This window comes from Ips typographus, linkage group LG2 (assembly GCF_016097725.1).
Source record: "Ips typographus isolate SLU linkage group LG2, UJ_Ityp_2.0, whole genome shotgun sequence".
NCBI classification, from domain to species: domain Eukaryota; kingdom Metazoa; phylum Arthropoda; class Insecta; order Coleoptera; family Curculionidae; genus Ips; species Ips typographus.
In genome coordinates this window covers 220,754-232,487 of record NC_138423.1, presented here as the reverse complement: position 1 = coordinate 232,487, position 11,734 = coordinate 220,754, and the positions used below count along the sequence as shown (strand labels likewise).

Below are 11,734 nucleotides of genomic sequence, written 5' to 3'. Positions count from 1 at the left end.
CAGACACTGGTTAAAAATGCATAAAGGCCAATCGATTCGTGCTTGATATTACAGAGAAGTTTCAGTTAAGGCGTGACTGCGTAATTTGAAGGGTGCACGAATTAAGAACCCTAATTATAGTAAATAATTGCGGGTTTGCTGTTATGTGGACATACAAAAAGTAAGTAATAAACTGACAAACCTGTTGAATAGAAAAAAAACTGAATTCATAAATATTAATTTATTATACAGGGGTATATTATAAGGTAGGCAAAAAAGAGTACTTAAATTTGATAAGTGATGATCAAAAGTGACTTTACACTTCGTCGTAGGTAAAGTATAGTAGGTACGTCCTATGTGCTCTAAGGCATTTTACGCACTCATGGAATTACACAGTCGCCGCTACGCGGCTTTGTGCTTAACTTTTTCCTTATCGCACGTAAAATGCTTCTTACAGCACTAGTTACATAATATACAATTCTGTGTTTATTTACTTTTACCGCACCTCTCTATCCACTAGAAAAATTTACTTTAAATTATTGCAATTATCAAGCGAAATGCTTGTTTTTATTACTATTTAAGATTTTGTTGTAGATTCAGTCATGTCAAATAAGTCCCAATTCTTACATGATCGCAACGATTTAGCAGCTTATTGGAGCGTTCCCTTACTAGACGGTGTTCATACTGTTGAATTTGAACACGGCACTACAACTGGTAAACGCGTATTAATATTAGATGGAAAGGTAAGGGATTGATGAATATTTCAGTTTTTCAAACCAAATTTTCCATATAAATGACTTTTAAGGAGGTGTTCCGCAAAGATTGGATGTTTAAGCTAGTGGGAGACATTAAATTCACATTGGGCCAGCAAGAAGCCCAGTGCGAGTTACGAGTAGATCCGATTCCAACTTTTGCCTTCTCCTACACGCTACTGGTGGATGGTAAACCTTATGAAAAATTCGCGGAAAAGCAACGACTATCGATGAAATGCTGGAGCGTGATGGAAAATGCGAAACGCTATGCTGTCGTACTTGGTATATTGTTCACTTTCCAAGTTGGTATATGAATTAGGAAAATCCGTTTTACAGCTAAAAATACCTTGGAAATCTGGGTGAATGGCCAAGTGGTGGACGTGGACCGAGAATTTGTAGAGGGTGGCACAGAAATGACTTTTAAAATTGACAATTTGGATGCTAAAGTTGTTAGTTCAACTGAAACAGAAGGCAAAAAAGATATTTCCTACCGTTTATTCGTTAACGATCAGTTAGTAACGAATGAAACTAATAATAATACGTAGACATTTTTTAAGTATTTAACTAAATACTGTTATGAAAGAGAGTTAAGAGTTATTTCTTGTTACTCCGAATAGCTCAATTATTTCAATCAAAGCCCGATATTCGCTCAAAGTTTAATTGTCAGTTATGTATATTTAATTGTCAAATTGTTTTTTGGTGCTCAAGCTCATTTTGTAGTATTTTTTATCCTCTTTCTAATGGCGTTTTAGTGAACTCTGTACGAGTTAAAATAAAAAAGTTAGAATCATTCAAAAATTGGAAAAATGCCATTTTTGCAATTTTTTATTTTGCTCCAGGAGGGTGCTCAAACAGCAAAAGACATATTTATACCAAAGGACTTTAAATTAGGTGAAATAAGTAGAAAAAAAGCACTTTCAAATGTTTCATTCTTGTAAAAAAAAATTGAATGGTACTGGTGAAATCATTTATTGTGAGTGGTAGTATTACAAGCTAATTAATTAAAATTATGTAATATTCAAATACATACAATAAAGAGTAATCAATGCTCAGACAGCATATATTATATACAGCATCCCTTAAAGACCATAACGTACTATTTACGAACAAAGACTAAAGGAACCTATTTACAGAAAAACGTAAAAAAAGAAAAAAGCTAAGTTAAGAAACCAGTTTGCAATTCATGAAACAAAATCAACAAAACTCCCGTGGTTATATATTATTTCCTCGAAGATGGTAGCAACAGTTGTGCAGCAGTCATCGCGTCCGGAAATAGCGAATGGTAGTTTAATAAAGGAACGTAAGCGGCGGTGATAACGCGACCGGCAAACCACCTGCCGTGCAAGGAATTAACGGATGCAACGGCCGTTGCGATGGATGGACATTTGACGTAGACGTTGCCCTGCGGAGATCCTTTGTCTACGTACACGTGTAGGACGCCGCCATGTTTATTACACTCTTCGATCACGTCATCACGGATTTCGATGTCCCACGTCGGATTTGTTTCCCTGCAAAGAATTTAAACAATTGGTAAGATCACCTTAAATAGTCAAAAATTATGTAAATACAAGTAGAAAAACTTGAATAGTATTTAATACCCCAGCGAACTAGCCACATCTTCCTTCTGACAAACTGATAGAGAGAAATATTATATACTGTTCTCGCGGACTGAGTTTACCCGTGCGTCATCCCCCTGTGATTTAGAAGTAGACATGCATTATTGACTTCATCCTTGTCTATTGTTCACTTTCAGAAAAGGTAAATATCTAAGTGACTGTCTTCCAAAAAAAAAACATTTACTGATTAGCGCTTCTATTTCAGTCATTGTCAGTTAGAAAACCATCGAAATTCATTTGATTTGTTTACTATTAATTCTTTTCCGTTTCTTTGTGTTGTTAATCATTTATAAAGTTTTCTATTTACCACACCACCACAGTTCTTTTAAGAGCTATTGTTTCTATGCTTTTAACATTCTGTAAGTACTTTCATAATATTATTATTAATATTTTTATTTTTTTATGTCGGCTGTCATGATCTAACCAAAATTGGCACAATTACTAACCTGTTTTGAAATAAAAGTGGGAGTGTCTATTATGGTTTTTATTTAGCCATTTAGTTTTTCCTAAATTCGGAATTACTTACTATTACAGTATTTTTTTAGAAAATGCCTGGAAAAATTCTCCACAGACAAGCCCAGCAGTTAATTCTTAACCTTTGTGAATATTTTGAATTGGAAAAAACCAATGGAGGACCTTTAGAAGCTTTATCATCTGTTCAGGAAGAAAATAAGAAATTTTAAGACCTTACATATTCTTACTGATGTATTTTTTTGATACTGGAAGGTTGTAGCTGCTTTGAAAATTTCCCGCAAAATTGTTTATTCGATTCGGAAAAAGCAAGCAAGTAATCTTATGATTTCCTCACCTAGAAATCGTAAATCGAGACGTTATCGATGGGCCAAGACCACTGATTTATCTGAAAGCATTAAAATGGATGTTCGAAATACATTATATGATATGTACAACGATAGTATGTTAATAATAGTAAAATATATCTACTTTTGTAAGAAACATCTATTAACATTTCATTGTTTCCAGATTTTTGGGTTGCATTATAGATTTTTCATAAAAATTTCTTGAAATATTAATAATAAAGTCATAGAAAAAATAAAATAAGCGTCTAAAATGTTTTCCAGCGAGTTTAAAATAAAATAAGTGGATTGCAACCTGAAAATGAGATATGAGATACTATAGCATCACTCAGAATGTCTTATTGAATTTTTAACTTGTTGTATTTATTTTAGAGAAACATGTAACCATCCAGAACCTAAATCAAGAGCATAAAGTTAAAGAAATACTACATATTGGTAATACATCTCTGCGAATTTTGGTAAATAAATTAGGTTTCAAATTTAGACGGAATTCTATGATCCAAACGGACACTTCTCATAAATAAAAAATGTTATTTCGGTCAAGATATTTTTGATTTGTTTTGGTATAAGGTTGTTTTAGTGCAAATTTGCAGCCAAAGATCTCTACTTTCTGACTGACAAAACACGCAAAATTTTAAACGTGACGAAGCTTTAGACACCTTTTCTATAATATGAACACAACAGGTTTGTTGACGAAAACTTGATTTGATTCATATGATTATAAATGACGTAGCCTTCGTGACGCACGGGTAAACTCACTCCGCGAGAACTGTATCTTATATATCTAGTGAGTAAATTTTCAATTCCTAAGTGATAAAAATTAATTGGTTTTTCGACAAAACAACTGTTAATGCAAATCTTTACAGCCAACAAATGTAGCGAGTTTTGACTGAAAAGTGCCCAGAGATTGTCAACCAAAAAGGCATCATTCTATAACGCGACAATGCACAACTGCACTGTGCAAGGCAAACCTTAGAAAAAATCAATGAATTGTGGTGGGAAGTGCTGCCTCATCCACCATATTCTTCTAATGTTGCACCATCGGATTTCCACTTATTCCGAGTGCTGCAACATTTTCTAAGTGGCAAAACATGGGCACATTTGGATAGTATATCCGCAGATATTTTGCAAAAAACCAATTAATTTTTTCCAATCAGGAATTGTAAATTTACTCACTAGATGGCAAAAGGTTATTGAAGACTGACTGGAGGAAGTGTATGTTGTTGAATTTAGGCGTAAAAAACCGACATTACTTTCCGGTCCCCTTAATATTTTTTGAGACATTTTTTTATAGGACAGAGGAATACTTCCAAACAAAACCTTATTGAAAAATATAGCGGCAAGTTAATAAAAAAGACGTGAAACTTACGTGGCAGGATCGAACATGTTGCTCAACATGAAACACTGTGTGGCGATTGGAGGAGTAGAATTAGCCTGCGTTTGAGTAACAACGGGCTGTCCTGTTGCCATACTGAGCGCGTTTGCCGCGGCAGCTGGCACTTGCATTCCCGCAGTTTCGGCTAATTTGAACATTAACTGTAGCCGACCGGTCGCACCCAAGTCGATACCGGAACGATCCAGCTCGTCAGAGTCGAGCAGTGACGGACCTTGACTCTGAAGGTCGATACGTTCAGTCACATTGCCTACTTTCATTGGTCGCCCGGCCAACTCGAATCCATTGAGCTGTTCTAGAGCTTTTTTGGCATCCTCACAGTTCGTGTACTAAAAAAATAATCGGTCAATAATTAAAAAATATTAGGTACAATAACAAGAGTCTCGTTCATTCACTTCCGAATAACAAGCTATCTGTTTATTTAGAAAGTACCTAAATATTAATTTTATCTTCTTACCGTTATAAATCCGTATCCTTTAGATCTGCCCGTCTCTGGGTCCATGATCAATTGGATGTTTTCAATTTTACCGAACGGCTCAAAAATGCCTCTCAGCATTTCCTCTGTGATGTTAAAGTGTAACGAACCAACATAGAGCCTCATCGGTCCCGTCATCCCTTTTGGCAGCATGTTGGGCATCGCGTTGCCCATCCGGTTTTTCTCAGCTTGCGTGTGCTGCACGACAATCGGCACACCCAGCAACTTCTGACCGGACAAACCCAAAGCCTAGAAATAACACAGTTATCAACTAATCTAACTATAAAAACCATTCTAAATAAATTTACCAGGGCCACACTTTCTGGATCTTTGAATTCAATATAGGCGATTCCTTTGAATCTCCTAGTTTTGTTGCAAACAATCATCCGGACATCGCGTACTTTGCCCACTGAGCTGAAAAACTCTTCCAGGTCCCGAGCACGAATTCGTTGCGACAGTTGCATGCAAAACACGGTTCTGGCGTCGCGCTCCTCGGAGCTTAATTCCTCGATCGGAGACTGACCTCGGAGACCAAGAGGAGATCGAGTGGCCCGGCGAAAAGGTGGTCTGACCGTAGGAGGTGGTGTAGGCGAACGTTTACGGCTGCGGCTCCTTCTTTCTCGGCTGGTTTTACGGTCTCGACTCTTTGTTCTTCTATCACGGCTTCTACGCCTAAATCTTCACATAAGAATTGATTACGAGACATGATTACCATTTCTCCTCTGTAGGTGCATGACATGCAAACTTGGCATGTCTTGCACGTAATTTAAAGACAGTTTCAGAGAATCTAGTTCTCAACTAAAATAATTGTCCATTCAAAAACTTACCTATCCCTTCTTTCCCTGGAACGACTCCTATTCTTCGAACGGGAACGTTTACGGTCGCGCGAACGCGATCGTATATCCCGAGATGTACGTCTGTCTTTCGACTTTGATCGTCGTCCTTTCGATCTGGAACGGCGGCTATCGCGGGATTTTTTACGTTCACGGCTGCGGCTACGTTTCCGTTCATCGCGACCATCCTTTTTCCTCTCTCTCGAGCGACTTCTGCTCTTCTTCACGCGGCTGCGGCTACGACTTCTGCTGCCAGATTTTCTTTTACTGTAAATATATTTTTTAATAATTTTGAGCGTATATTAACAGCTGTATTAAAGTCTGTGTAAACTCACGATCATAGCAATAAACTTATGATTTCGCTAAACAAAATATAGCGAGCAATCTTTTAACTTTAAGACTAGCTATCCGATAAATTGACTACGCTTATATCGTAGGCCATTAGTACGATTAAAAAACCCAATTGAAGTAAGGATTATTGGGTAGCGATTTACTCCCTTTGATTATTTTGGATTGATGGATGCAGTTGGAAGAATCAATAAAAGCTGTCTATTCCAACAAAACGAGATGACAACATATTCGTAATTGTTAGCAGGATCTCTGATATAACTCATTTCTTTTACGGAGGTAACCAAAGTCTTAAAGATATGTGATACCCACAGTCTCTTCCATGGAAAATGTATTCATTTTACCGATGGAAAACCGACGTTGTCAGCAAATCACCAAAACTTCAAAACTGTTTCACTTTACCAAAACGCAAAAAGCGTGATAGTTTAAATTTGACGTTAACCGTATGCAGTTCAAATAAAAAAAATGAGTGATGTGATTGTAAAATCAAGTCAATCCTGTTTACATCGAACATCCATCACCATTTATGGCGGATTGTACCGACGTATTTAAGAGCACCCTAAGTGTTACCTAGGCTAAGTTGTGATTTGCACACAAAACTTTGCTTAGGTAGAATCTGAGGGTCCTAAAATACGTTGGTGCAATCCGCCATTAATGGACCGTATTTTTGAAACGAGAAAAGTGAGTTACAAAGAGGAACGTATACAAAATATGACTGTCAGTTGCCAGTGTCAACCTGTTCTGTCCCATTCTATCATCACTTCTCTTGAGAATCCTTTTCCTTGCTTTCAAGAATTAAGGAGATCGGTAAAGACTTTACGTTTTTCGATCGCGATGCTTGGCCTACGTGTAGAAAAATATATAAAAAACAGTGTTCGTTCTTTGTTTCTGTCGATAAAACTACGGCAGTGTTAACGCAGACATTACTGTTTAAGCGACGAGGCTCCTAGAGTGATATGGAACAAAGATGCAAGATTTCCGCTCCGTAATTCGAACAATTTTTTAGTCCTATCTTTTAACCCAAACTACGACTTTAATTTTTAACTTATTTGCGTGATTTTTTTTTTATTAAATAGCTAAAGGTTTGGAGAATCTGCGAAAGTTATTTTTGTCGCCAAAAAAGTTTTGCAGGTAGGAAAAATAGTGACTTGAAAATTATGGTAATTTTAGCATTTTGTTAAAATGCTTCTAAATATTTTAATTGGCGTATTATTAAAATTATATTGACTTTCGCACATTCTAGCAAGTGTCTTCTTTCATATTCCGTTTAAAAAACAGCAATATCTAACCTAGTTTTTTTTTTAATTTGGGTTAAAAGATTGTCATAAAATGCATTGAATCTCCCATAAGACGTTTTGCTTTACCGATGCCCTTAAGGATGACGAAATCCAAGTACTTAAGGACTACCTGGGATAAGTTGTTATTTGACTGTAACATTTTTCACATGACATGTCACAGTCAAATCACAACTTAGCTTAAGTGGAGATTAGGGTACCCTTGAATATATCGGTGCAACCCACTGACTACACAATCCAAATTGTCAATCCGTGCTGTTTATATCGATGATTTTGTGCCTATTCACCTAATCACAAGTTCAGTTTTGCTCGTTAAGCTGATTCAATTTACTCGATATAAACGTAGTCAGTGTCTCGTCATATTTTGAGTTTCTAAACGCCGCCTATCAAACATACAGTGAGTTGCAAAGGTATTGCAAATAATTATTTAAAAATAAAGTGTTTCTTTTTCGAAAGATCGCTCAAGCACGTCAATTTTCGTTTTCAATTGCGGATTTTCAAACTTTGTTACAAATTGTTCTACACACAGGAGAACCACCAAAAAAAGATTATTATATCAAAGCCAACATTCTAAAAAAGAATTTTTTCTTGCAACACCTTGTACAGTTATAATTTGGCTTACATCAGCTTAACATGTATTTCCAAAATTACATTTCAACCGACTTCGAAATATTTCGAATCCCAAGAAATAGCCCACTAAACAAATGAACATATTTCCAAATATATGACAATAATTATTAAAAAAATTGTATTCTTACCCCGACGATTTTCGTTGGGTGACCTCTCCATTTTCCTTCGAACGGCCGTTGACTTCTTCCTATGAACAGCAAGAAGACCACGCAGGGGGAAAACAAAAAAGCATTAATACAAAATATACACACATAAAATTGTTTAACTAGTATATTATGACAAAACAACTGGAGTTCAAGTTAGAAAACTTAATCTTTTTAGCTTGCATGTGACTGAAGTTTATACGGTAAAAATATTAGTTTTCTAACTTGGTCCTAATTAAAATTGTCCATTCGTCCTTAAGGTTAGAATCGCCGAGGTCGTTCTGGCCGTCTAGCCTTCACTAGACTTACCGTCTTCGCATAACTAATAAGTCGCGATAGTTGATCCAGATCATATCTCTCTGAAAAAATACACCGGGTAAGACCAGATACATCCTTAAATAACTACCTTGGTTCGTGAGTTTCAGGGTTTGGCTATTGGAATAGTTTAGGAGTGACCACCATATTGGTGTTAGAGTACTTGGCCACCAATACAAACAATTTTGATATAAAGTTTGAAAAATGGGTATATTAAAGTTAGTAGTAGTGACAGAAAAAATCAAATAACCGTACTATTGAGTTTTAGACATCAAACCCTGCTGCTATTGTAAAACCAGCTCATATAACGTCTTCCATGAATCTCTGAATGTGTTTAGTAACCAAAATTTTGATAAGCAAAAACAAATCCCTATAAAATATTGGGGTTTTATTAAGTTTTTGATCAAGATAATAAGTCATTTTAATATTTTTTTACCTTTTATCACCCGACAATCAAAGCTGATGGAAACCTGCAAAAGAAACAATGCCAAACCCCAAAGAAAATAGAACAAAAACAATTTATCAATAGGAGAGAGTGGCTTAGACATGGTTTTGGGTTCAAATTGCTTCTAAACTGAATTTTGAAATTAAATTCCTTATTTATACATAAAAGCACACATTTTGGTGTTCAGAGATGGTCCAGGGAGACAAACCTATAAGTTAAAATGATGAATTTAGCACTGTGAGACAAGTTATCCCATTTATGTTTTAGTATATAACAGAAACTGAATATTGTAGATTAAAATGGACTAAAAGTCCATAATCTGATAGTGGAGGTGTGTGACCAAGTGAATAAGAGGAAAGAACACAGGCTCCTCTACAATTTACAATATGCATAATTTCTGACAATTTCTGTTGAACTGTATCTCCAAAATGCCTCAGCCAAACTTAATGAATAAAAAAAGTTTTAAAAGACGGTTTTTTGTAGAGTTAAAGCCGGAGATTTTTAATGAAGAAGTTGGAGAAAATTCTCAATTTTTGGTCTATAAAGGAATTACGGGGTACTTTAGAAACAGACATACCTTTCTATAAATCGAACGAGAATTTCGGGAATACCACGACTAATTTTAAGGGGATTTTAAGAGTGTTTACTGGTGGTAAAATCAGTAACGTAGGACGAAGGTGAATACAACATTTTTTTAGTGTTGGGCAAAATGGGAAAAATTTAATGGGGTATAATTACTGAAGGGATACAGAATAATTTTAATAAAAAGTTTAATATGTAAAATTGTATTAAAAATGAAACTGGGCTTTTGATAAAGAAAAACTTTTCTGTTGCAGACATCCCATAAACAATTGCGTTTTTTTCGAAAACATCCCACATTTCCTTTTCTAGACTAAAAATTGAAAAATCGCCAAACATATGCCAGGAATAACCAAGCCCACAAAATGACATAAAAAAAATGTTCTAAACGTCTTAGCTATCAAATGCATTGGGTTGAAATTCAATACATTTGCAGCACATTTTCTTTACCCTGTGTATATTTGTGAAGAAATCACTTTTGAGGCAAAATTAATGAGGGTTCTGATTCTAGAAAAGGCCTTTCAATACCTTTTTTGTTTATTAAATTTATCGGAGGCGTTTGAAACATATAAGCTGTTAAAACCAACAATTTTGCTGAATCAATCTTTTCCATGAGCAGTTTAGTAAGGATTTTGCTGTGTTACTAAAATGTATGGTCAATAATAAAATGTTTTACTGTCTCCCCTTTGTAGAAAGGCAGTCGGTGCTTCTGTAGTAAGCCTTCTTGTGGAGAAAGTGTGTGTTTTTCTTTTCCATTGGTAGTTTCAATAATTGGAATATCATAAAAGCACAAACATAAAAGTAGGATTTCTATCAAACTTATTATTAGAGAAAGAAGATAGAAAACCTTGTGATATATGCATAAATCACAGCACATTCATAGGTTGATGACTGGTCAAGAAAAAGCAGCAAGCAGCAAGCTGCAGGCTGCTTTTCTTGACTAATCACAAACTACTCACTGTACATAAATTTATGCAAATTGTATCTCTCAATCATTGGAATGTTTACAATCTTATAGATGTTAACAGTAAAAAAAGGCCATTTTGAGTTGTTTATACCAAATGACAATATCACTTTGCTACTATGCCCATAATTACTACCACAGGTAATAACAATATAAAGATTAATGCTCAAAAACAAGTTCATTTTTTTTCTCATAAAAAATATAAATATTGAGAAACTTGATGCCATCCCTCTCCCATTGACAAAATGAAGTGAATGTTCTTAAAAATTCATTTATTTACACTTCAACTCCATTCATGGTAAAAACCAATCGGGCCGATCGGATATTGTGCTGGATATGATGCAACGGGGTCGTCCAGACTCAGCTTGTTACCCTATGACGAGAAAGTACCCATAAGCGGAGTTTCACAATAAATGATCAACAAAATGTTAGATAAAAAAAGAAACTGACTTTAGACTATAAACAAAAACTGGTATCTAACTTAAAAACAGTTTTTATATTACAAAACTTAAACCTAAGTTGTTTCTGTACCTGGTTGTTTTTGGGGGAGGAGCCCTTAGCCCATATAAAACGAATACCTCACAAGTCTAAAATACAAAAATGAGGTTGTGATGTAGAGAGGAGGTAAGACTAAAGGCAAAGAGATTGTTTTTGGAGATGTGGTAGGATGCAAATGGCGAAGTCAAGTTTAGAATCGATAAAGTACGCGTTGCCCTGTTCGCCACTTACATTCCGCAAAGAAATACCGCAATACACACAGTTTTCAATGTAAAATTGTGAAATAATTGGAAAACGATTAACTTACCGACTTCTTAAACGGCGCTTCGAGCATCGCCTCCACATCCAATTCGTCTGCCATTTTAATGAAACTATTGACTGCACTAAACAGGAAAACCAAGCATAGTAAATATCACGATGACGCATTTGTAATGTTCCTACTTACATTCAGTGTGAACAGTGAACACGATATTCGATCAATTACACAATAGCTACGAGTTTTCTAAATCCAAATAAAACCAGTTTTCAGACTTTACTTCCTATGATTTGAGCAGGTTGAACCTGAGATAGAAATCAAATCATATCCAAATGATCAGAAAATTAAAACGAAAACGTGACGACGAAACAAATAGGAGAAATTGACACTATTGACAG

At 35.5% G+C, this 11,734-nt stretch overlaps 2 protein-coding genes across 3 annotated transcripts; one reads left to right on the top strand and one right to left on the bottom strand.

The window, feature by feature from the left end:
* Nucleotides 1-18: 18 nt before the first annotated feature.
* Nucleotides 19-1,317, top strand: LOC145724101 (fas apoptotic inhibitory molecule 1). The gene is made up of 4 exons (XM_081972206.1): nt 19-160; nt 574-722; nt 785-1,013; nt 1,068-1,317. Exons 2-4 carry the CDS (start codon nt 582-584, stop codon nt 1,274-1,276), a joined length of 579 nt encoding a protein of 192 aa, XP_081828332.1. The 5' UTR covers nt 19-160; nt 574-581; the 3' UTR covers nt 1,277-1,317.
* Nucleotides 1,318-1,684: 367 nt separating this feature from the next.
* Nucleotides 1,685-11,716, bottom strand: Caper (RNA-binding protein 39-like protein Caper). 2 transcript variants are annotated; one of them, XM_081972176.1, is made up of 8 exons: nt 11,526-11,716; nt 11,388-11,463; nt 8,265-8,323; nt 5,858-6,130; nt 5,339-5,708; nt 5,013-5,279; nt 4,532-4,884; nt 1,685-2,239 (listed from the first exon to the last, which is right to left on the bottom strand). In XM_081972176.1, exons 2-8 carry the CDS (start codon nt 11,439-11,441, stop codon nt 1,951-1,953), a joined length of 1,665 nt encoding a protein of 554 aa, XP_081828302.1. In that variant the 5' UTR covers nt 11,442-11,463; nt 11,526-11,716; the 3' UTR covers nt 1,685-1,950. The 2 variants fall into 2 exon arrangements, with proteins under 2 accessions (XP_081828302.1, XP_081828301.1); XM_081972175.1 differs by lacking the exons at nt 11,388-11,463; nt 11,526-11,716 and adding exons at nt 8,589-8,638; nt 9,031-10,837.
* Between the last annotated feature and the right edge of the window lie 18 nt (nt 11,717-11,734).